This window comes from Actinia tenebrosa, unplaced genomic scaffold (assembly GCF_029948245.1).
Source record: "Actinia tenebrosa isolate PJP-AT-01 unplaced genomic scaffold, QUT_ActTen_1.0 PGA_scaffold5__44_contigs__length_20552954, whole genome shotgun sequence".
In the NCBI taxonomy this organism is placed as follows: Eukaryota; Metazoa; Cnidaria; class Anthozoa; order Actiniaria; family Actiniidae; genus Actinia; species Actinia tenebrosa.
Genome location: NW_028292582.1, coordinates 1,744,716 through 1,772,491, shown reverse-complemented (window position 1 = coordinate 1,772,491; position 27,776 = coordinate 1,744,716). Strand labels below are relative to the sequence as shown.

The window sequence follows — 27,776 nt, the reverse complement described above, 5'->3', positions numbered from 1 at the left end:
ATATAAACTAACCAACTAGCTAGTTCCAAGCTGGAAAGGGGGAGGTGGGTTCATGGTCACCCTAGGACTCCCCTAGATATACCCCTAGGGTGGCATAGTGTTGAGAGTGCTTACCTCACACCAGTATGACCCGGGCTCAATTCCCGATATGACTCTGGGTCATATGTGAGTAGAGTTGCTTGTGCATGGAGGGATTTTCTCAAGTTTTCCTTCGCCTGCAAAAAAAAACTTTTAAATTCCAATTCCATCGTGGATCACCCAGGTTGTTAGCCACTGGCTATTAAGTGCTATTCTCATAAAAATGGACGATTTATTTTATTTCAAAAAATTAGAATTTTAAATTTAAAATCTAGAAACAGTCTGCTAGTTTATAAAAATCGTCATCTTTATTACAATTCAAATCAGTAGTTAGTAGTATTTTATAATGGACTTTAATCTCTCTCTTTTTATTATGTGACAATTTTATATATATCATTTTTAGTATTTTATCTGTAATTTTAATTTATGTCTTATTTTATTTTTGTATATATTTTTAACAATTATTTTTGTTGCAGGACCCTACTGAAAATCGCTTTTGCGAGTAGGTCTCCTGGATAAATTTATTATTATTATTATCATTATTATTATTATTATTATTATTATTATTATTATTATTATTATTATTATTATGTAATTTCCTACCACAGGTATCCCAACCAAACAAATACTTGGAAATCAATAAAAATTACAAATATGTGATTTTCTTCAGGCAGAAGAACAAGTGTTTACTCATATCAATAAGAATACATGTTCTAGTATCAGACTTTGAGAAAAGAATTGCAAGGTTAAGTAGGTACTGTATTTATACCAGAACACGTCACGCTTTCGTATGACTCAGCCTCGATTTGGCGGTGGAGTTCAAGATGGCGGTCGATACCAGGTGAAGATGAGAAGCTACAACATAAAGTAAGAAACTTCTTTGTGCGATTTAAATGAGTGTTTTTATACAATTGCATAATCCTTAGAAGAATTATTAAAGTATTTTAAGAATCTGTTTGACTTCTACTAAAAAAAAAGTGCGTTGTTCAAGAATCCTGTCAGTGCACGTTCGCGAAGCTGTTCGCTCTCGTATTACTTATGTCTGATTGTATAAACATCATTATATTGTACACAAATCACGCTTAAGCTCAAATTATTTCTTAACCTCTACACTTCGATTGTAGTTGCTTGTGTATATCAAAACAGCTACGTCCCAAACCCATGGTACTAGCAATCAAATTAACTTTTAAGCTTAACCAATCGGATTCTTCGCTCTATTAAATCATCAAACAACCTTTATTAAGAACCCTTATTGTCCGAATGATTGTTATATTTTGTTCACATACATATACTAATATTTGATTTTTCCAGTAACTTCACATCACGTCACATCGTAATCGTGATTTGTTTTTGTAAGCTTAACTTATTTCTCGTTATGGTATCTTGACTCTACTTCCGGTTTGGAATAGTTTTCTTGAATTGCTCATTTTATTTGCGTATGTGGATAATATATCTATAGTTTATCTGCAATTAATCTTCAAGCATTCTGGTTTTACACAAATGTCATGTATTTTGGAAATTAATGCATTAATGCTGATGAACTTTATATATTTTTCAAAAGAATAGGATATCAGTGTCAAAACTTATTTATAGGTTACAGTTTTTAAAGTCTTTAAATGACACTCAAATGGCTTGGAGCACCTACAGAATACCTCACAAATGATATTGAGGTTATTGGAAGTCTTTGTAGAATGATCATTGTATCAATTGCTTGGCATTTTGTAATCTCTCACAACCTGCAGTCAATGAAAATCATTGGCATAAATCACCATCCATTAAAAGGTGCTTCAAGAATATGCCACTTTAGTCCAGAGCTGGATCCAGTTTAATATTGATGCATATGCAAGGGAAGACGAACCAAGTAGTGGAAAGAGACTAGTAAGAATATTGTAACATTCCTTAGATCTAGTTGTATTTAGATATGCATGCTATTTTCCTTTTATTTTGGAGACATGAATAAGTTAGTATAGAAATCACATGATCTTGACAACAATTCAGGACAACAAATTGTCCTGTCATTGTTATTTATTTTTCACCACTGAGACAAGTAAAACAAATTTTGGCCTGTCATTAATCCTTATGGCATGCCACATGAAATAGACAAGACTTCCAACAAAGTAGAATTATTATTATATTATTCTGTAACATTAGTCTGAGCAGACATTTGTAACACAAACTAACACATTAAAGTGATGGTTTTACCATGGAGACCTGACGTTGAGGGACTCTCTTTCAACTGGTAATATTTTGGATTGGAGGAGATTCATTTGTGAACAATCACCAAATAAAAAAGCCTGTAATTTGATTATCCATTTGTCAGTTCATAACTATTTTTGCCTGTCAAACCTCAAATTTTGCCTGGCATTTGGCCATTGACAGGTCACTATTTTGAGCCCTGGTTTGAAGTTTTTGTATATGCTAGTGCAATTTATTTAATTTTCAAAACATTAGAAGTACATCTTAATTATGAATTGTGCAAAAAGGTTGTGCAATTTTCAATTTATAGCATGCTCAAAGAAGTTGTCTAGAAAAAGACATTTTTCTGTCTAAAAAGCATGAAGAATGCAAAATTTCAAAAGGTCATTACATTTGTAGATCCATTAATAAGATTATTATTCCTTATTAAAGAATTAATGCAGAAAAAAACATTGTCTTTTTAACATTTTTATGTGCATGCCTGTGTACAAAGAAAAGTCTTTGGAAAAATTATGAAATCAATTGCTGAAAGACTAACCTATTGACCAATAGCATTCTTTCTTTTTATTTCAAGTGTTAGTAAAAGGATTGGGATTAAAATATAATGTGACAATATTAGACGTTGTACTGTAAATCATTGATGTGTAGATAGTGCAACAGAGTGTTACAAAGACACATATAGTTGAGCTTGAAAAGATAATGGGATTAATCTACTTGCTGTTACAATCCTTTCTGTACTAGATTAATAGCAATGATCAATCAATAAGACAGTGTTATAAGACTTTAAAGTTTCAAAGAAATCATATTATATTGCATAGTAGATATATGCAATATAAAATAATGATGATGATGATGTTAATGATAATATTAATTATAATAATAATACAGGGCCTTAGCCACCAGTATGGTTGGTCTGGTTTTAACTGAACCACTTTTTAACTTCAGAATCAATTTTCCCCCTCTTAAAAAAATATTTATTACCCAATTAGGTAAATAAAAAATGACTAATTTAAAGTTTTTTAAGAACCAGACAAGTGTTGGCTATGTCCTTGTAATGATAATAATGATAGGATAAACAATACTTATTCATTTGCCTCACGATTGAGCATCATTTGAAGAAGGGCCATGACCTTTGGACTACAAACTGCTACTGTTCTGATTGGTTGGATGGTTTATGCTGTTATTGGCTGTTAGGTTTTTGTGACTCTGTCCAGAGTGTTTTTTTTTTAATACCTACAAAAATACCTACACTGGGCAGAGATGCAACAACCAAACAACAGCCAATCACATTATAAACCAAACAACCAATCACAGCACAGATTATCCAATGAGCAGTATATAACAGACATAACATCCAGTCTACACCATTGCCTGATGAAGACTATTAGATTGCAGTTGAAAGTCGCCATCCTCCTACAAATGACCCTCAATCTTGATAAAAATGACTAAGTATCATTTATTAAAGTGCCACTACGATGAAATTTTAATGTCTGCAATTTTTACTATTCAAACATAAACACTCGTAAAGCACTTTACAAAAGAAGAAAACTGGCATTTTTCATTTCTTGTTAGCATTTTTGGTTTGGTTTTAAGTTTAAGACTCTTCCACAGTCTCTCGCTCGTCCATTCCGTCTCCACGCTTAGAGACTGTAACGGTACAATGACTGAAAGGACTTATGGGTCCCGAAAACTTGGACCCGGCGTGCTTTGGGAACCAAAATACTCGTCCACAGTCTCTCTCGTTTTCGCTGCCATCTTGAAAATATTAAAACTTGGCAGTATGTTTGTATTCAAAATATGTAACACAATAATGCATAAACTGTGGTTACTATAGCAACACACTAAAGTCCAGGCCCCTAACAACGATTCTAGCCTTCCATCGATTGCTTGGTTATTTTATAACTTGAGCAGAAAACTGTTTGACTAAATTTGTGTCTATGACCATAACAGAGAAATTTCAAAAACCTGAATTTTAGGTTAGAATGGCCTGAAACCAAGGCTGTTGCTATGGCAACTTATCTCCATTTTTCCCATGCTTTTCTCGATCTTGTTGCCCCCCCTCCCCCCCCCCACACACACACACACACACACACACACACCTCCCCACTTGGCCTGGTCCTCAGTGGTCCCTGATCTTAGGCTGCTCAAGTATGAGAATATGATGTCATCAGGAAAAATTGCTACCATTTTTTGACTCCAATAACTTTTGAAGGCAAGCCAATCCACTATACCCCTCAGATCTACCCTTGTACTATTTCAATTTTAAGATAAAGCTATTTCCAGAAAGGTTGGGAAGGTTTTGTTTTGTGTTGCCTGCCAAGAAAGGCTGAAATATATTTTCACAATCAGGGCGACGTAACAATGTTAACAATGGTATAAGGTTTGATTTTATCTCTGTCACTAGGTCTTAATCATCACTACCTTAATCCTCTGGCCATATGGCATCGTCAACTGATTCCCACTCAAACAGTCATGCTAAGGAAGGTGCTTTACAAAGCATGCCTCAGGACATCCATGAAGTTATCCTTGAAATTGCTCAAGCAATGGAAGGCAAGAGCAAAGAAGAGTGCCAAGCTTTGTTACATGCATTGCAGAGCTCACGGACCCAAACACCTCCAGAAAAGCAGACTACTGACATTGCCAAAGATAAGAATGCCAAACTCATACCTGATGAAGCTGAACACAAAGGAGAAAGGTTGGAGTCATTAAACAAAGTGAATGACGTTCCTTCATTGGAAGACTCTGGTACTGGCTCAGTATCTCATTTTGATGGTCAGGATCAAAGTGTCCATGAAGATGTCAAATCAGGCACAAAGGAAAATAATGTTGCTACTGAAGGCCAAGAAGATAATCACGAAGATGTTAATGGGGCAGGAAAAGAAGAAGAAAGCAAAGATGAGAAAGACAATGAGAAGAATGGTGGAACAGCTCAGGGTCACGGATTGTCTAATGAAATTCCAAATATTCAGAACCAAATCCAAGGTGTTTCGACTGAGGAAAGTAAACGTAAAGCTGATAAAACATGTTTGGAGAAGGCAGATAACAATCAAATTCCTTACATGAAGAGTATCATCAAAGATGAGAAAAAGATCTCACCAAAGAACAGTCTTACTGTGGAATACAGAAGTGCATCAGTTTCAGATGAAAATATAAACAAATTGGAACCATCAGGTGTTCGTACAGGCAACAAGCATGATGAAGTTGTGGAGTCTTCTGATGATGACATGGCTCCTTCTACACCTGCATCAGGAGGACGAACATCAGGAAGTGATTTATCTGAATCCCCCAATGAAAAGCAGGTAGATCTGGCATCAGTAAGAGATTCTTTCTCTCATGTAGAATCAAAAAGACCTGATCCATCAAAAGCTCCCTTAACTATAACAGGTACGTCATATTCCCAACCTCAGGTACCAGACAGCTTGAACCAAACCAGCCTCAATAGTACTTTTGAAAGGACACCCCTGACCAGCAATTTACACAACAGAATGCAAGAAAAAAGTCCCCCGACTACAGACAATTATTGTTCACCAACCATCAAAGACCCAGGTGTAAGCAAAACATTTACAAGAGCAAGACATTTACCAGCTTCGACCCAAGAATATGGCTCTTTGGACATAGGGCAATTTTATTCACTGTCTGGTGCACAGCATCCAAAACCGAAAATCAGCCGTGAACCTATGAAAAAACGGGATTCTGAATTACCTGGTTCTGAAGAACTCCATACATCAACTGGGATACCAGCAGGTTTTCAATATCCAGGCTTAAATAGTGCTTTCCATAGCACAACTCCAGCTAGCAGTTCAGCAGTCAGGACTGGTGTACAAATTTCAATGTCAACAACAACATCATCATCTACCAGCAACACTTCCACAGTTATGGTCAAGCCACAAAACTCCTTAATAAGCACCATCAATACGTTACCTAGCATGCCTTTGTATTACCAGCCACATATAGTAATGCAGGAGCAGTTACCCGTTCTTGTGTTACGTCCTGTTTTGGCTCAAGATCCTGCATCAAGTTCTCCACAGATACCATCTTCAGATTGCAAAGCAGAACTAACTCTGGAAAGTCTCCCATTGGTCTTCCCTCTTGGATCGGCAAATGAAGTTAAGGGGAACATCGACGATCTTCAAGTACAACCGAAACTTGTTAGTGATGATGAAGATGCCGATCTCTTCAACAAACATGAATCTTTTGCTAATGGAGCAGAGCTAGTTTCTGGTTATGCTTCTTCTGTTACGGAATCTGAAATGGATGAAGCACCTCTTAGAAAGCCCCCACCTCGTTCATACAGGGACTCAGCTCGTCCAACAAAACCCCATACAATGTACCAACAAAGTCATGGGCGAAGTTCGAACAAGCCATTTGACTGGCAGTTTCCATCCTCGAATCCCTTTACTGACAAATATGATAACACTCCTACCACAGACATATCCGATTTAAAGCTATCTAGTTCCAAAGTACCAATGACCTCAAGTAAAGAAGATCAGTTCTTGTACTACAAGCAAGGAGCAAGGTCAAAAATTACTAATAAGACGAATCCATTTGCCCCTGAAATACCCCCGAGAACTGACATAGAAGAGCTATCGAGAAACAACTTTAGGTCAATACCAAAGAGTATGTTGGCGACTACAGAGAGCAAGTCAAGAACGTCTGTTGTTCAGCCACAACCAAAAGGAGAAGCCTCTAACACACATCGTAGACGCTCGTCCAATGATTCCATGATCACTCTTATAGAAACAGAGTGTGAAAAAGAACCTTCACTGGATATTACTGAAGCTGTAGCGCATCAGGGAAATAACAGCGACAATTCCTACCAATCTCAAATTTTTGAACCCTCTTCACGTTCATTCTTTGAAGAAAATACCTCTTTTTCGCAACACGACAGCTTAGCAGCACCAGCAACGTATCCAACAGCCCAAATCTCTCCTTCAGGTTCAATCCCAAGAAGCCAATCAGCATCCACAATGACCCAAGAAGAACCTAGGAGGACAAAACCAAAATTGGTAGGCTAAACCTCTAATGATCTTAATAACATTTAACTGGTAATAGTATTCACTTCTAAGTACCGAACTTCCAAAACAAACGAAAATGCAACGAGTCTAATTATTTAAAGTGTGCACGTTTTTTCACAATGAGGGGCCCATGAATGGAGAGCCACCTTAGTAATAGAGTTATTTCATCATCAGATAAACGCGCGTGCGAAATAGTTATGCAAAAAAAGTCAAGTTGGTAAGAGTTGAAATAATGAATGTGGTTATTTCGATAATTTTCTTATGATAATACTGACTCAAAATCAAAACAAATTCACGGGGTCAAGTCAGAGTTTAGAATTGTCTTACATTGTTAATACTTTTTCTATAGCCTGGTCACGCAGCACCATTGTGGATCCCGGACGATCAAATAAACAAATGCTGTTCCTGTCATCAAAAGTTTACTTTGATCCGAAGAAAACATCACTGCCGGGGATGTGGAAAGGTTAGCCAAAAATGGATTCAATTTAACACTTCAATTATTATTTGAGGTCTGCATTAAGAGTTAACTGATTGGCAAAAGGCTACCTTGGGATTTAAAAGCTAAGGCAACACGAATTACCTTGGCGTTGCAAAGAACCTTAGTAGCGCCTGCTTTTTTCTGCTTATTTTTACTGTCTTACTTCAAACAATTTTCTGTATGTGTCATAGTATTTATCCAAGGGACAACTGAACACAAAGGGAAAGTTAAAGGCTAGACATCTTTCGGTTTTATTTCAGATATTCTGTAGTACCTGCTGTTCCCAGTTGGCCAGGCTGAGTTACCTACAATATCGAATAGGGCGGGTTTGTGTATTTTGCACCAACATTATCAAAGACGGTAGGTTGCCATTTACTGATGATTAACTTCTTTCCATCCTTATCGGTATGTTGTTTCATACATATGAATGATGCTATTTGAATCCTGCCTGTAATTTCTGTATTCTTGTCTACAATTATTATGCATTTACAAATAATTTATTATCATTGAATAAACCTTATTCGTTGTGATACAATTAATATTTTCCCTATATGTCATTCCCTAGAAAATAAAATTCCTCGTATGATTTGCATCCATATTCATTCATTTTGTTATTCATTTCATTTATTATTCATTTCATTATTATGCATTTACAAATAATTTATTATCATTGAATAAACCTTATTCGTTGTGATACAATTAATATTTTCCCTATATGTCATTCCCTAGAAAATAAAATTCCTCGTATGATTTGCATCCATATTCATTCATTTTATCATGCGTAACCGTTAAACAAAGAAATCGTTCTCTTGGGAATGACACATGGTCTGTCATGGGAAAGCATTGCACCACGAAGGTCTTATAGACGCTCTGCAGCATAAAACTGAATATCCTAGTTAACTAGTTATTATTAACCTTATTCTTCTTTGTTCGCTGATTTATTTTGTACTCATTTCTTCAGCAATGAGGGCCAAGAAAGCAAAAGGATCTCCAAATGTTTCAGAAAATACGAAACAAGCTTCTCCAAAAATCACCGGAAATCAGATTACTGGTGGAAGAACCCAATCTTCCCCTTCACCTTATACACCACTTTCGTTGTCAAATTCCAACGTTCCTAAGATTTCTGGAACTCCTACGCAACCAATGAATAGTCAAGGACATACAAACCTGAACCAGAGTGGTGGAAGTACCAGCCAACCAAATCCGCAACCACAACCACATGTCTTTGTACCTAGTACACCCAACTACCAACCTGATTGCATCACATATACTGACCCAGTGACTGGTCAATTGGTTAAGGCACCTATTGTTTATCAGCCACAGTCCACATTCCCTGGACAAACAGTAATTCCTGGACAAACAGTGGTTCCTGGACAAACAGTGGTTCCTGGACAAACAGTTGGTCTGCCTGTAAACACCATCTCTCAGAACCAAATGCAGGGTGACCACATCCAATCTGGTGATCCTCCCAGCCAACACTTAAAGTCCCAGAATGTTAGTGCAGAGTCATCAATTCCTGAGAAGGCAGAAGTCAAGGACTTTAGCCTCCCTTTGCGGCCTGCCGGTAGAATTGTCAGCTGGAAAAATGGAAAAGTTTCTAATCGATTAATGTTTCAGGATAGACGCAAAGCCTTAGCAAAAGATTTGAAAGGTACGCGAGACATAAAGGTGCTAGTCAAGGCAAAACAAACGTTATCATTTCAGAATTATTGATGTTTTATTTTTCAAATATTGATCATTTGTGCGCGCCCTTTTAGAACTGCCGAATGGTGTGACAATACAAGTTGCCGATGAATTTCAAGTTACCGTCAAGAAAATCAAAGGTAACTTATTGGGTATTTTTGTTTTTCTTTCTGCCTGAATATGGACTTAATTCCTTGCTGGCAGTGTCCCTTTAATTTCCCCCAAGCGAAAGAAGTTAGAGTGAGACACTGCCAGCAGGGTAAATATGGACCCACTTAACTGAAATTTAATGTGAACTAAACGTTTTGGAGACATTTCACTGGGATGACAGTTATAAAAAATATCTAATATACTGTATTGTCCACTCCTGGGTGACGGGGTAATGCCTATTAGGTTTTGCAACCATTAGAATTTAAAAGTTGATTTTTTTGAAAGAAGGAAAACCAGAGAACCCGCACTTCATTTGCAATATGCAACAGCTGGTCTATTAAGCTATCCGATTTAACTGCACATTTTACGGAAAATGACAAAAGAGCAAACAAGTTTTTAGAAGAGACCAATAAGAGACCAATGTCATTGGTCTCTCCTAAAAAACATTTGAAAACAACTAATAGACCCCTTGTATTCCGTGGGAATGCAGCTCAATTTGGAGAAATTAACAATAGGTGTCCAATTTTCGTTAGATTGAATATCTTTTGTTTTATCCTTCGAATTGAGCTGAGAAATTGAATGTTGGAATTTTTTAACATTGGGTAGATTGGCGTATTCTTTAAAAAAAAACTAAAATAAAACTAGTATGAGGATGAATGAAAATTAATCTGAAATGTGAGAATTTTACAGGAAAATGTAAGTTGGATTTCAATAATGCAAGTAATTGGCTGCCGAGGAGTGTGTTATATGTGCGTATTCTATGTTCATGATTCTTGATTTTTCCCCAGTTCACATACCTCCTCTTACACCATATCTAGCCTGGTGTTTCTGTAGTAATGGTTTCAACACTCTAGGCCATACAGAGATTGTTATTCTCTTGGAATTGAAACAAAAGGAAGACTTGTTTCCTGAAGAAATGCTGAGGATATACAAGGTTATTCTTGACCTCGTCAAATTAGGTAGAGTCTGAACTTAGATCGTTAGATTCAGTATGAATCAGCTTCCATACATCGCGGTTCATTCACACAAAAAGCATTAAATAGAGGCTGCATTGTAGTTTCAGAGGTTGATTCAAATTTGAACCTTTCAGCCTCGATTGAATGGTTTGTGTTTGACCGTTAAACCAATGTATAATGGAAAGTAGTTGACTTTGTTATCGGCGTGGATATAGTGTTGTGCCGAATTATTTTTAGTTTCTCAGTGCCTCAGCGAGTCCAGATAAAACATTTTGGCTACTTCCGGAATGATCCCAAGCCCCTGGACCCGTATTCTAAGCACTGAGCCAGGCTTAGCTCACAGCAAGTTCCCTGTAGCTTGGTGGTGTCAGCCCCTGACCGATATTCAGCGGTTCCCTCGGGAACTCCTATGTTTTATTTGAAACAAAATCCTCTATGAAACACAAACAACCTCTTTTATTGTGATCATATTTAAAGTGCTACTACGACGAAAATCGCTCAAACTTGGATTCAGCTGAAACTTCCTAAAAATACTCTTTAAAGGTCCAATAATCACTGTATGAAGTGTTTTCTCGATATTCAGTACGAAAGTATGATATTTTTACAATTATTTTTTGGAGTCTTTGACGTCATACACTCAACATCAAACATTGCTACATATATTTCTTTGTATATAAATCCTTAATTTATTTTATTCCTATGAAGCCCAAAGGGTGGCTAATGTGCTTATTTCACATTACTTGTGACTATAATTTATATTTTGGGGTGTTTGGGTATTTCTTTCTCCCTTTGCTACTGATATTTTGATCATAAACTACAAAGAAATGTATGGAGCGATGTTCGATGTTGAGTGTATGACGTCACAGACTCCAAAGAATAATCGTAAAAATATCATACTTTCGTCCTGAATATCGAGAAAACACTTCATACAGTGATTATTGGACCTTTAAAGAGTATTCTTAGGAAGTTTCAGCTGAATCCAAGTTTGAGCGATTTTCGTCGTAGTAGCACTTTAACATCAAATACAATCAACCATTTTGTTTAACACAGGGAACAGCTTCAATCATGGCAATTTCATAGCTTTCAATAGTCCGTTCCTTGGCTCGACTGAAAACGCGGGCTTTCTCTTTGCAGACGATTCTTTTACGGTAAGGATATATTCGTACGAACAATTTTTTCTAACTTAATTTTGGATTAATATATAAACCAAATCGCAAGAAAGTTGTTAAAAAAATTGTTAAAGGAAATTAGCAAGACACTAAAATACCAAACAAAAATGAATTATCTTGTTGAAAAATAACAAATGAAATCTGCATTGCAGATTGCTCAGAAGAGCTTTTGTTATCCACCTATTCGAGTTAGAGTACAAATAACGCAGGAGAAAGCCTGGAGCGAGTACAAATAGCCTGCAATGGACCTTTATCACACGGCGGCCATGTTTATTCTCATGAGAATAAAAACCTTTGTTTCCCCAGCTTAAATTAGCGCTTGAATTTGAGGCTACGCGTGGTGGAATCTATTGTTCAATCCAACATGGCTGCCGCGTGAATAAGGCCCATATTCGTACTCTAGGTTATTTTGTACAGTAAAAAAAAAACGGTTTAAAAAAACTAGTTCAAAGAAAATATTGTTTTGAAGCCTTTTTTGGGGGGAAAAGGTAAGTTCAGTTGGATAATAAATAACTTATTAGACATTTTAGGGTAGAATACGAGAGGACATTTTTTTCTTGTCTTTGTATTGGTGTAAATACAGCAGAATGGAAAAAGTATTCACTCAGATTCCACCCTAAAATGTCTAATTAGATCTATTTATTTTACGGCTGAGTATTGAAAGACGAACATAAACGACAGATAAGGAGTTACATTACTGGTTATTTAGAATTTGCTATTTTATAATTGGCTTCTTGATACACCTATTTCAAAAAACGTTGTCGGCCCAATATCTGAAATGGGCGTATATATAGAGGTTACGAGTCTGCTAAGCATCTGATATGGTTGTGTATTTTTACGGGTAAAATGCAAAGCCGTATCAGATGCTTACCCGACTGATAAGTTGTTTATCAATTATTTCTGCAAAGAAAGGCTCAAACTCCCTCTAAACTCTATCGTACCCGATCGCGAGCAGATGAGAAGTACTGATACTGTCTCATATCAGGCTTGGTCTTTTCCCGTATGGCGCACGTTCTTTGCAGAATTAAATGATAAAGGTGTATAACAACCTTCTTGTAATTAATGTGTATTACTTGTAACTTATTTAAAATTATGCGTTAACAACCATATGATGTAGCACAAGTAACAAGTACTGGTCTTGTTCACTTGGAGTGAAATGCAGGCAGGCAGGAGGGAGGAGGGAGGGAAGGAAGGAAGGAAGGAAAGAAGGACGGAAGGAATACCGAAAGAAATAATAAATGGATGGACGAATAACCAAATAATCTGTCTTCATCAGTTGTAGTAGCATCAATCAGTTCAATCGAAGTTTTCAATGTCTTAAATAATTTTAAACTCTGATTGAATATTTTTAGAAAAAATTGCCAGCCATTTATGAGGACAAAACCAAAGTCCTGTATGGTATTCTTGTAAAGAGACCGGAGTTGGAGATCATAAGACACATGCCTATGAGATTTTTATTGCGTTTAGGTCAAGAAACCAAAAGTGAGTGATAATTGTTTGCTCATCGTCATTGCAAGATACACCCTCATTTAAAAAACTTGCAACAGCCAAATGTCATCGACAATACTAATTTCTGCCATCATCAATAACACAAAATCCACCATCATCAATAACATCTACCATCATCAAAAACATCTACATCATCAATAACATCCACCATCATCAATAACATCCACCATCATCAATAACATCTACCACCATCAATGACATCTACCATCATCAATAACATCCACCATCATCAATAACATCCACCATCATCAATAACATCCACCGTCATCAATAACATCTACCACCATCAATGACATCTACCATCATCAATAACATCCACCATCATCAATAACATCCACCATCATCAATAACATCCACCATCATCAATAACATCTACTATCATCAATGACATCCACCATCATCAATAACATCTACCATCATCAATAACATCTACTATCATCAATAGCATCCACCATCATCAATAACATCCACCATCATCAATAACATCCACCATCATCAATAACATCTACTATCATCAATGACATCCACCATCATCAATAACATCTACCATCATCAATAACATCCACCATCATCAATAACATCCACCATCATCAATAACATCTACCATCATCAATAACATCCACCATCATCAATAACATCTACTATTCTAAATACTCCTAATGATATGCGAAAATGAAATAACTCAAAATAATCGATCATTAGCACTACTGCATATTTATGTGCACGTGAATAACGCCACGGATTGGCTATAAAAGCGCCTCGAGTAAATACACTCATTCTTGCTTAGTTTTGCCAGCGGAACGAGCTGGACTGACTCTTTAGTTCTCTACTACGACCCACGTGGACAATGGCAGAGCAACGTCCAGTGGAGGAAAATGTGGCAGAAGAAGTACCCGCTGATCAGAATATTCCGGTCCAACAGAATTTTGAACAACCAGCAGCTGCTCACCAAAAGCGGAGGAAACTTTGGAGGTGATTTTGATTTTTCTTTGAAAGTCTTACTGTGAATGAATTCTTCGGCGAGTCGTTTAGAAGAACGACTACATTGGTTATGTATTGCAATGATATTTGATATTCTTATTGTGGAATGAATTCTTTGGCGGGTTGGTTCAAAGAATGACTACAGTGGTTATGTATTGCAATTATGTTCATTGAAATTTTACTGTGGAATGAATTCTTTGGCGAGCTGGTTCAAAGAATGACTACAGTGGTTATGTATTGCAATTATGTTCATTGAAACTTTTACTGTGGAATGAATTCTTTGGCGGGTTGGTTCAAAGAATGACTACAGTGGTTATATATTGCAATGTTCAATGAAACTTTTACTGTGGAATGAATTCTTTGGCGGGTTGGTTCAAAGAATGACTACAGTGGTTATGTATTGCAATTATGTTCATTGAAATTTTACTGTGGAATGAATTCTTTGGCGGGTTGGTTCAAAGAATGACTACAGTGGTTATGTATTGCAATGTTCAATGAAACTTTTACTGTGGAATGAATTCTTTGGTGGGTTGGTTCAAAGAATGACTACAGTGGTTATGTATTGCAATTATGTTCATTGAAATTTTACTGTGGAATGAATTCTTTGGCGGGTTGGTTCAAAGAATGACTACAGTGGTTATGTCTTGCAAAATTCATTGGAATTCTTACTGTGGATTGAACTCTTTGGCGAGTTGGTTCAAAGAGTGACTACAGTGGTTTATATGTATTGCTACGTTAATTGAAATTCCTACTGTGGAATGAATTCTTTGGCGAGTTGGTTCGAAGAATGATTACGGTGCTTATGTATTGTTATGTTCACTGAAATTTTTACTGTGGAATGGATTCTTTGGCGAGTTGGTTCACAGAACGACTACAGTGGTCAAGTGTAACCGCTAGTTTAAATAAAGTAGTACTATGTCAGTATTAGTTTATTCAGTGGAATTCTATAAGTTGGAATGCCAAATTTTGATTTTATGAAGTGTATTATTTTCATTTGATTTTTACTTTGAGTGAACTCTTTGGCGTGTTGATTCAAAGAATGATTGTGATGTGTTGCAACGCTAGAATGAGCGTGTCAACCGTATAGTGAAGTTCCATATTTGCGCATCATTGTACAATGCTATTTTTTATGAATCGATGATGAATTCATCGGAGGACATGGAATGCGTCCGAAAATGGGTGGAGCTCACCCGTCCCAGTGTATGCAAGCCGTAGTGCATGGCACGTAATCTGTGAGTTATTGGTAATGATGCATTTGATTGCCTTTACGAGTTAATCTGGGTTATGCCGTTAATTTGTATGTAATTATGTTTCTCAAGTAGTTAAGGACTGGGCTGTGCAGGTCACGTGACCCATGAAGTTAAAGCAAAACATCAATGGGCCAAGTAGAATGGCTGTGAAAAGGGTTTCTTTGATGCTAAAACGTTTAAGAAACTCAGATGCATACAAATAAGGTTATTCTCGGGAAACTCGTATATTTTCCCTGCTTTTCTCTTTAATGTCATACAATGATACGTATGTCTCGGAGTTGAAACGGTTCTGTAAACGGGGTATCTAAATCAACCCTCCTGGTCATACTAGGCAGAGCTGTTACTCCTCCGCTGACAAACGGGGTTTATTGGCATTGTATTTTTCCGTGATTTTAGGAGAATCTGTCATGATCTTGGGAATATGGTCCCGATTTTGACTGTCAGATGTTACTCGCAGTGCAATTCAGTAGCGTTAAGTGGATCAATGCGTGTGGAAACCCCGTTGCGGTCGGCGGAGGGGTGACAGCAAATGAAAGACTCGAAGCCTTTTTCCAAGAAGGTAGAGTGTGGTACGGCCATCGGGAAATTTGACAAGTTGGCCTTTTCTCTCAAGAAACCCTATGAAGATGTCAGAGATTGGATTCGTGATGAGGTTTCCATATTTCCCTTCATGCAACACTTTAAGGGCTCTTTCAACGAAAAGAAGTATGATTGTGACCGACCCCATCGCGGTCGTTTAGAAACAATGTGTCATTCAAACCATTCGTGAGATTCATTCAGCGCACTCTAATTGATCGTCTGAAACAGGAGCTGTTTCCTTACTGGGGAGAGTAGGGTTAGTAGTGCGGAATGGGATAAGGAATGGGATAAGGTTTGGGAGTGTTGAGGTTTGGGAGTGTTGAGGTTTGGGGTTTGGTTTGTTATTTGTAGGAATAATGGTTATATACCTTAGTAAATGGGTGACTATCTAAATGTAACGGATTGGTAAAGGGCGCTGGTTAATATTTCATCCCATCTCTTATATCAACTGAGCATGAATGGGAGTATGTGGAATAGGTTACTATTCTAAATACTCCTAATGATATGCGAAAATGAAATAACTCAAAATAATCGATCATTAGCACTACTGCATATTTATGTGCACGTGAATAACACCACGGATTGGCTATAAAAGTGCCTCGAGTAAATACACTCATTCTTGCTTAGTTTTGCCAGCGGAACGAGCTGGACTGACGGCCCACCCACCCACCCATGGGTCCACGTGGGTCGTAGTTGACAGCACCCCTAAGCCAAGCTGTTCCAGCTTGGCTTAGACCGCTGGTTAATATTTCATCCCATCTCTTATATCAACTGAGCATGAATGGGAGTATGTGGAATAGGTTACTATCATCAATAACATCCACCATCATCAATAACATCTACTATCATCAATGACATCTACCATCATCAATAACATCCACCATCATCAATAACATCTACCACCATCAATGACATCTACCATCATCAATAACATCCACCATCATCAATAACATCCACCATCATCAATAACATCTACCATCATCAATAACATCTACCATCATCAATAACATCTACCACCATCATCAATAACATCTACTATCATCAATAACATCCACCATCATCAATAACATCCACCATCATCAATAACATCTACCATCATCAATAACACCTACGATCATCAATAACATCCACGATCATCAATAACATCCACCATCATCAATGACACCCACCATCATCAATGACATCCACCATCATCAATGACACCCACCATCATCAATGACATCCACCATCATCAATGACATCCACCGTCATCAATGACATCCACCGTCATCAATGACATCCACCGTCATCAATGACATCCACCGTCATCAATGACATCCACCATCATCAATGACACCTACCATCATCAATGACACCTACCATCATCAATGACATCCACCATCATCAATGACATCCACCATCATCAATGACACCTACCATCGTCAATGACACCTACCATCGTCAATGACACCTACCATCGTCAATGACATCTACCATCGTCAATGACATCCACCATCATCAATGACATCCACCATCATCAATGACACCTACCATCATCAATGACATCTACCATCATCAATGGCATCCACCATCATCAATGGCATCCACCATCATCAATGACATCTACCATCATCAATGACATCCACCATCATCAATAACATCCACCATCATCAATAACATCCACCATCATCAATAACATCCACCATCATCAATAACATCCACCATCATCAATAACATCCACCATCATCAATAACATCTACCATCATCAATAACATCTACCATCATCAATAACATCCACCATCATCAATAACATCTACCATCATCAATAACATCCACCATCATCAATAACATCTACCATCATCAACAACATCTACCATCATCAATAACATCCACTGTCATCAATAACATCCACCATCGTCAATAACATCCACCATAAAAAAAATTATACCTTCACTACTATCACTGATAAACAATACGTAAATAAAATAATTGTGTCAGTTGGACATATCATTGCATGAAGTCATGGGGTAATTTCATTTGCTACTGTAAAAATTGCTTATTGTTATATCTTATGGTTATCTCAGTATTCTTCATTTTTTCTCCTTCATCATTTTCATCATTCCGTAGTCTCTAATTATTAGTGTGTCTATTTGTTGCCGTTTTGTCTTTTCATAACATGCTAGTAACATGTACAATTACTAATACTACATTTAACAATACTTTGTTTTTACAAATTAAAAGTAAATGTTACACAAAATAACTAAAGAGCTAAACTAGTTGAGTAACATTATTTACATGTATTTTAAAATCTCTTAGTGTAAATATTATTAAAAAAGTACAAATCTCTTGTTTTTGTTAATTAGTTACCTAATTTGGACATCGATCTTTGCAGATTTTCCATTTCCAGTGGTCAACTCACGTGACCGAGCAGTGGTTTATGATGGTATCGATGCAGAGGACAAGTTTTACCATACATCGTGTGCTATGAATACCTACTTGGTTAGTAGCCTTTTCAGTCCATTTTGTAAATCCAACAATCACATCTATACCATTCCGAGGTTCTGGAAAGGATTGCGTCCAATTGCAATGGGCGACTTGCACTAACAGGTCACGTGACCCTACCTCCCTTAAAATGAGCAGCTGTGTGAAAATGAACATCCGGAATGAAATGAGCACCTCGATATTAGTAGGGTGGCGAAGTTTCAGCTTTATGGCAAGCAAAAAAGGAAAAATGGCATTAAATATAAAATAAAATATTACATAACAGGATTTGTAAGGGAAAATACGCTGGATGGCAAGAGTGCCAGCCAACGCTTTTCCCATACAAATCCTTATAAAATGTTCGATTTTGTATTTAATGCCAGTTCTCTTATAGTCAACATTATGAGCTGAAACTTCGCCCTCTCACTAATGTTGAGCAGCTCTTTTCATTTCTAAAGTTCGTTTTCAAACAACTGCTCGTTTTAAGGGAGGTAGGGTCACGTGACCTGTCGTCTATTGTATTGTGGGACTGTTTTAAGTGACGAAATAAGTCCTTCAAAAAAGCCCCAGAGTGCGTAACAATTCCAACTGGACCCAATCCTTTCCCCCACCCCGGAATGGTTGATAGATCCGGGACGATCTGGGACATAGTTTAGAATAATTTAAATTGTACTAATTAGTTTTTTATTTCTTTTTCCGAATTGTTTATATTCCCCCGATGTTCTGACTTCTGACGCACAGAAAAACATCGTACCAGAAGCTTTAATTCCAGGGTTGGTCGTAGTGAAGGAAGATGGTAAAATAGTTTTACAGATTTCTTTAGCATCCCAGACAGCGGTGAGTACTATGACAAATTTATTTCTGTGTCGTACAACTAACAAAGTAAAATGACTATACTTTCACGACGTTCGGTGCGAAAAAAGGTCATTAATGTATCGTATTCAGCGAACGTATTTTGAAGTAGCTTAAAATACAATTTAGTTGAAGGGTGATTGAAACAGAAGCAGCAAGTAAAGTATTTCATGAAGTACCACTCAACAGCATTTTTTACAATAACTTACGAATTTCTCGCGCGCTGTTAAAGCTGAACGCCAACGAGGGCGCGCTCTTTCCGTTAGTTGTTTTGATCAGTAAAAATGAGAAGTTTTTATCGTTTTTGTCATTGCAAAAAACAAATTGACTTGACAAAATGACGCAATTTATCGTCAATAAGAGGACAGACGCATAAAAATCTGAAGTCAATTTGTTAAATATAATCTTTATATCCGAAACCTTAGTCAATAAGCCTGAAGCGAGATGACGTTTTACCCCCGTCTCTAGACCATAATCCCTTTCACATTGCTTTTGTTCTTTAATTATGACTATTGTTCCAGTATTCTCTAAGGAATCAAAAATTTTAATATGAAAGAATTTTAAAAACTATTATGGTATAGAGTCGGGAGTAAAACGTCATCTAGCTTCAGGCTTATTTTATTAGTCTATTCGCGGGTGCTCTGCCATATCGAATAAATTATAATAAATTAACATCGTAACGATACGAACGGTGAGTCACATATATACAAACAAAGCTAAACTGAACAGAAAAATTGAAAAGGAAAACAGAAAGCACTTTATAACATCCGTTGAGACAATACAAGACACTGCGATGTCTCATAATCGACAGAACAAGAAACAACACACCGTTCGTTTCGTTTCCATGTTAATTATCATAATTTATTTAAAATCGCAGAGAAACCGTGAAGGAGACAAATAAATACTGGGTAATGTGCAGCCAGTGCCTCTCAAGACCCATTCTACTTGTGCTAACACTAAATGCCTTTCAAAATATTGAGATTCCTGCACAATAATAAGTGGACGAAGAGTCAATTGGTATAGACATACAGATCAGCCACCCTTCCCCAAGAAGACTTATTATTAGAGAGTTTTAGATTTAAGTTCACGGCAAACGTGAAACGTCAGTTGACCATTTAAAAATTATTCTAAATAGCTTAAAAAGAATCGCAAAAAAGTCAAAGTAGTAGAAAAACAACAGAATATTTGTCTTTGGTGAGAAAGTTTGTAAAAGGTAAAGTAAAATACAGGAAAACGATGAAAACGTGGTCACGTTTGCCGTTTGCGGGGAGAAAAAAGTCAATCTAAAACTCTCTATTAACACTGTTATTTCTTTTAATTTAGATTGTTAGTTTATTCGATCGATTGGTCGTCAAAGCTCACCAGACAGCAACTGTCCCTTTGGCATCTGACCTCAGCCATGATATTCACGAGTACAAAGTATTCCACCAATCTATCGTTACCAAAGAAGTATCTTTTGCCAAATCGATCTCTTTGTTCCGTAACCCTGGCGTTAGAAGACAATCACATCCGTCAGGTATGTCTATCAAAGGGTAGTCGGCTCTTGGCTTTGATTCCTGAAATCGGCATCACTTGCTGTGATTACGGTTTGTTAGGTCTTTCCCATGATTCGAAACTTTTTGGTTAATTGTCCGCGGATTTTTCAACTCCCCCCCCCCCCTCCTTCCCCACAAAACCCAACATGCTAAATTCTTATTCAAGTCGCCGTGCCCTTACGCAAATCAGCCGATGTCATAGAAATTAAATTTTTTGTGGTCTAAAGGCTGGTTCACGCTAGCGACGGAATCGGAATGGGAAGCTTTGACCAATGACAGAGCTCATACCCAGGCCATTCAGAGCAGAAAACATGGCGGCAAACCTGGTAACTATGGGAACAACAAAGAAGCGAGCGCCGAAGCGAGGCTTACGATTCCGCTTGCGTTGTTTTGATTCACACTAGATCGTAAGCTTCTTGCGCTTCTGATTCCGATTCCGACTCCGACGCTTACGACGCTAGTATGAACCAGCCTTAACTAATTAGGCAAGTAAATGATCTTCGTTTTATTGTTTGTTTATTTGCACATACATGTCACTGCAGTGACAGGCCTTGGTTTTCTCATTCTCCATCTTGGAGCAAGTAGCAATGCAATGATGAGTCATGGCGGAGAAGTTGTTGATGGTAAGCTCAGTTTTAGTTTAATTACTTGTGTGTCTTTTCGTTTCACATTTTTTCCCTCTTGCTTATTTACTTGCATAAATGTGTGTCCGTGCGTCTTTCCGTTTCCTGCATTCTTTTATTGGATAGACCCCTTGCAGTTGGAATGCATCTCAATTTGGAGGACATAACAATAGGTTTCCAATTCTCAGGAGATTGGGATTCTTTTGTTTTGTCCTCCCAATTGAGTTGCTTTGACGTCACATGCAAGGGGTCTATTGATTGATAGTTTGTTTGTTTTCTGCCTTCGTTTTACGTGCTTGGTCAATACATTTATTGCTATCCTGTGTGCAGGGGTGGTCTACGCTCCTAATGTGTCGTCCTCTCATTAATGTTAAATTTTCGAACGGGGTAGGGTCGGTTCACGATCCCTCCGTGCCCAACACGTTAAATAGAATATTACATGTAGTGCTCGGTGTGAGTGACAGTTGGCCGCAAATAGAAACACATTGTACTGATTTTGTAACCCACTATAAAGTGATTTATTATTTTGTTTATTTTATGTTTAGATGGAGCTGTTGTGTACCTATCCCAGTTCCACACACAAAAACTACGTCAAAGTCTTTACGAGCATTCCAACTGTTACTTCTATTTGGGCGATAGATTTGAAGTCGTACACTTCGAACTGCGATGGCTGCAAAATCCACAGCAACCCCAGCCGGCACAAACCAGAGTCCTTAAAGCCACCCATGAGCCATCGAACAAAGAGGAGTTCCCAGGGACAGCGACTATTGACGTCAGACACTCTGGCCATACAGGTGAAGTAAAAAAGCTTGCTAGTGCTGGCGTTGGAGATGCGTTGTTTTTTATTCGAAGTATTGAGAATAGGATCAAAATGGTTTGTATGGAACCACTTATGATGCAAGCCAATAAGATGAAAGAAGGTGAAGCTAAGAAGCTGATACTGCGGGTATCGCTAAAAGAGGGAATCAAGGTAATTAGAATTAAATACTGCTCTCCTTACAATATTTCAGATTTACGTTTAAATGCACCTGTCATGACGCATTTATAATTATTTTTCATTGAAAGATGATTTGCCTCTTTATAACCAATCCCAATCACGAATACTCCGATTTCAAGTTCACCTTTGCTCAATCTTAGCCTCGATTGTGTACGACCGTGTTATTTTCTTATAATTTAATAGATCTTAAAAGATCTGTTCTATATTTAAGCAATAAACTTTTTCCGTGTTTACATAGCCTGATAGCAACACGAGGGGAGGTTGGGAGAATTCGAGACAGTTATACAAACCCGAGACGTAGTCGAGGGTTTGCATAACTGTCGAGAATTCTCCCAACCCCCCGAGTGTTGCTATCAGGCTATGTAAACACAGAGAAAAAAAGTTTTCTATTGCTTTTATAAAATAAATACTAAGGGAAAACATTACCACTTGCAAGAAAATAAATCTTTATTTGAATTTGATTCTCATATCAAAATACAAATTCTCCATTTATCACGAACTTCGATCGTTAGCCAATCAAGTTTTGTGTAATAAACGCCAAGGAGGCAAATGTGAAGCGAGAAAGAATCGCTAGCCATTTTAAACATTTATCATTCTAAAACTTTAAAACAAATACCAAGAAATGTCCAAAGATTGAATACAAATCTTAATAAAAGATTTCAGAATTGATTATCTTTACGAAAGTGATCAAAAGTGGATAACAAGTGTCACTGTGAATGGAATTCTCGGTTGAAAGAAACGTGGTTTTGCTCAATTTGACAGCGAGAAAACATTGCAGCGAAGTTGATTGTTTCGTCTTGCCTCGAGAAGATATTTTGTGGAGCTGAAGAGCTATCGCTGAAAAAAGTTTGAAGCTGCTGACTGTTTCCTTGAAATACTTGTATTCTTTATCGGGCGGTGCATTTAAATCATGAGAAAGCACGTCGCTGAACAACCGCAGCTGTCCTGACGGAGGACGTGTGTTGTAGCTCCTGAGGGAATTCTCTTTGCGGTGACCAACGAGAGATTGTCATGATATTACGATCAGAAAGACCTGCATGAGACCATAGAGTTATGCCTGTGGCTCTGACACAAGTCAAAATTTGGAACTTCGTCTTCAAAATACATTTTTGGGGGCGTTTTTTTCCTCGAAAGAAACTGTAAATTTTTAATTTTTGAACTTGTACCGGGAAAACACGAAAGTTGTGACGTCACAACGGTGTTTACATACCCTCATGCAAACATGGCTATCAACCAATCACAGCGTGCGTACTATTTAATTTATTTTATAATACGAAATGTACCCACTACGAAACAATACGAGTTGCTTAAAATGCGACGGGTTTGGTTGAATAGAGGCTTTGCACCACCACTTGATGGCAGCCATGACAGGAGACAGGAACAATAGAGTTGTTCTCTTTGGGAAATTGAATTCTTTCTCGCGTAAATTAGATTAGACCAGATGCAACTGTTTCTACCCCCTGTCATGGATACCATCACGTGATGGTGCAAAGCCTCTATAGCTGAATATTTTAACGACACTCAGCAAAAAGAACTCGAAACTAGAGTATTCGCAAATCGAAGATCAAAGCTTTTAAGTGTTTCTTTTTTATTTACCAAGTCCTATCAACAATTGTCTAAACATAAACGTTAATTGTTGTTAGCAAATATTTTTTATTAAAAAGCAAAACCTCTTCTACGGCCAGCATCTGTTTTAGCGTCCGTTGGTTTTGGGAGAATTTTGCTCCATTCTACTTCCCTCTTAAGCGTTTAACTACAGTCTCTTTAGAGGTCACTTGTCTCATGCTAAATAGAAGTTTGACCGCAGTTGAGAGGTTTTGATCGGATGTCGTAACCTGAATAAAGAAGTCTGATAATATTTTTATTTCAGAAATGGTCTATAGGACCCAGTAATCAACCAATGAATCTCATCAGATCCCTTCAGATGGCGCTTCATGCTGTCACACTAACCGAGCTGCACAATGCCCGTCTGGAGTTGACTTTTGACGTCACCATAATTAAAGAGTGAATCATTTGTAATACGCATGTGCCTTTATAAGAATAGCTAAAAGCATTTAAAGGTATAGTATATCTATTAGATAGATTCAATACATACCAAAAGTACAACTTTTATAGAAAATAACAAGTTCTTAAAAGAACGCTAATATTAACTTTATGTATAACATCTACATCTACATCTACATTTTATTGTCAGCAGGAACTATACATTAAGTTATCACGCTAACTATAACGTATGATACTTCAGTAACGTATATTAACCTTTCTTGTCATCCGAATAGTCTATAGGGTCCGCTGACTAAAAAGCCTGAGGACTCCAGGCCCGAGGTTGATCTTAATGCTTTATGCCACCAGGCCCAGGTTCCCAGGTAATCTCAGGGTTCGTGCAATTTTGTGAACTCCTTAAAAACGTAATCGGCAAACATTTAGAAAAGCATAGCGTTATCAATCTTACTACTAGAGAGAACTTAACGAAAACTAAACTTGAAGGCCTCTAATATAATTTAGGCTCATCTTATTAGAATAGCTTGGCCCTAAGGGAATCTAATTGAACACTGAAGAAAGGCGGTTTTTTTTTTACTCTTATGAACAGCATTTCAAAAATTCATTTTTGAGAACACTAAATCGTGAACTCAGATCTTTAGGCACATTCATAATTGCAATGTTTCATTAACAACTGAATTTCAAGAGCACTTGAAAAGTCTATGCAAAGTCCTTGGTTTTTGCTGCTGAAAATTGATTGCAAATAAAATACTCGGCTTGAAAATTTGGATACAACTTGTGTACCACTTACTGAAAAACTCCTTGGAGTTGCTTTTTGCACAAACTCTGATACCCCATTCACACCCAAGGCTTAAACATGTTTTAAAGTGGTTTAACTAAACAGGTTTGGAAAACTATCTACGAACACTGTACAATATTTGGTAAAATAATGCATGTAAACTATCCTTTGTCTTGCTCTGACAATATTTTAGAAAGTTTCATTATATTGTAGGTTTCTAGTTTCTCAATTTTTTCCTAATGAAAACATAGTTTAACTAAACACGTTTAGATGTGAATGGGGTATGAATCTGGGATCCTAAAGAACGAAATTCCAAATAATCTTGAATCTAAGATGATAATATGTGGATTAAGGCTTCGCCCACTAATAATATTTTCCGGGCGCTCAGCGTTAATTGACTCTCGTTTTTCAATCGTTTTCGAGTCGACCACAAAAACCCTTTTGTTCACCGTTCACACTAAAGCAATGGAACAATTGAAACTCGATAATATCCACTATAAGTATCTTTATTCCAGTTGATAAGGGCAGCGCGAAATTGGTTAGGGCTTCATGTAAGACTACGTGAAATGGCACTATTCGTTTATTAATTATTTATTATTAGTTATAACACCCTGAAACCCTAACCGACCCAAAAACCCCTAACCTTAAACTTTATAACGGATTAGTGCCATTTCATGTAGTCTTTTATATGAAGTAGTAAGGGCGAAATTCAGCTCGCGCGTAAAGCGATCTTGAATGTCTCGAAGATATCCTGATACCTTAAGATATGTTGGCATGACCAAATTACGAAAACTACAGTCGAACCTCTATTAAGCGGTCACCCACGGGACTTAGCCAAGTGACCGCTTAATAGAGGTTGACCGCTTGATAGAGGTTTTACTTATTTAGGCCACATTTTGTAGAAAATTAACAAAAGAGTGCATAATTGATCACGAAATGTACATTTTATTCTTAGAAAACAGTAACACTAGAAAATAGAGCAATAAAGTGCAAAATTGCTCACTCAAAATATTTTTTTTCGTCGCAAACTGTAGAACAACATTGCATGACTACGTACGTACAATACAGTGGTTTGTTCTTGCTATAAAAAAATCATGATTGGTTTAAGTTACAGTACAGTATTATGAAAAAAGCTCAGTTATGGTTGTTTGTAATTTAGGGGCAGACAACTTAAGTTCATGAAACATGTCGTTCACTTTGCTAAGCGCTAGCGACAGCTCTTCGTGACCATGGAATTGCGCGAAGTGGAAATTGGCCGAAACAAACTGGCTAGTGCTGCGGATTTGCTTTATATACAGTGACGTAGAATACGAACATCTGTTATTGAAGTTATGCTATCTAAACAACTGTTAAGAGAATGTTGACATGTTTTATGTATTTGGTGTCATAATACATCAATGTGTAACCAGTAGGTGACCGCTTAATAAAGGTGAAATACAATGCAAGTTTACAAATTGGTACGTTGATATGGTGACCACGTCCGCTTAATAGAGGTGACCGCTTAATAGGGGTCAAGTTTACAGTATACATGAGAGAGAAAATTCGGGACTTTAGTAAGTGACCGTTGAATAGAGGGTGACCGCTTAATAGAGTGCCGCTTAATAGAGGTTCGACTGTATTAGTCTTATACCAAAAAATACCTTTAAAATACTCTTCAGAATGAAAGATCATAAATATCTAGGTAAAAGTCAAGTTATCCAACACTGAACAGTGTTAGCTATTCCGAGGTCGAAGAAAAAACTGGGTCGAGCTGGAATTGCAGTGCATCGTGGGACCTTTTCAAGTTACGAAATAGACGCCATCTTGAAAATATGTCCCCTAAAACAGTCCCACGATGCACTGCAATCCTTTCCTCAACTTTGGAATGGCTATAAGTGTACTTTTACGGCCGCCTTTTGTTTCTTTCTTTGTGGAAAGAACGATAAGTGCTAACGATCTCGTAAGCTAAAATAACCTAGACCCGGTTGTACGAAAGGTGGATAGCGCTATCCGACGGATAAATCTTATCCAGTAGATAAATTTATTGGATAACAGCATCGACTTATCCACTGGATAAGGATTTATCCATCGGTTAGCGCTATCCACCCTTCGTACAACTGGGTCCTAAATGGACCATGTTTGTTTTCTACTGATAATTTAAAGGTTGTTCGTGTTAGTTTTTTGGCAATAAACACCAACTGCACCTATTGAAAGACACTTATCTAAAAGTATTGAACCGAGCAGCAAACGATGAGTCAAATAAAGCTGCCAAAGAACGTGCAATTAATAAAAGGTTGTTTGTCATTGCTGCTGATTTTAAAACCTTCAAAAGTTCTTCGCTCAAAATCATTTTGCTAATAGAATGGCATACTCAACCATCGAATACTCAATTTAGATAGAAGTTGTAGTTAAAAGAGAATTGGGGAAAAATTGCTTCCATTTAATTAACTTTCGTTTCTTCACCCAACCCCCCCCCCCCCCCCCCCCCCCTCTCTCTCTCTCTCTCT

At 37.3% G+C, this 27,776-nt stretch overlaps 1 protein-coding gene across 1 annotated transcript; it reads left to right on the top strand.

Moving 5' to 3' along the window:
- The first annotated feature begins 857 nt into the window (after positions 1–857).
- Positions 858–27,561, top strand: LOC116307925 (uncharacterized). The gene is made up of 15 exons (XM_089037468.1): positions 858–945; positions 4,679–7,280; positions 7,639–7,752; positions 8,028–8,127; positions 8,729–9,418; positions 9,525–9,590; positions 10,389–10,559; positions 11,607–11,704; positions 13,078–13,207; positions 18,416–18,522; positions 19,246–19,341; positions 20,680–20,872; positions 21,434–21,514; positions 22,060–22,484; positions 24,382–27,561. Exons 2-15 carry the CDS (start codon positions 4,713–4,715, stop codon positions 24,517–24,519), a joined length of 4,977 nt encoding a protein of 1,658 aa, XP_088893594.1. The 5' UTR covers positions 858–945; positions 4,679–4,712; the 3' UTR covers positions 24,520–27,561.
- Positions 27,562–27,776: the final 215 nt, after the last annotated feature.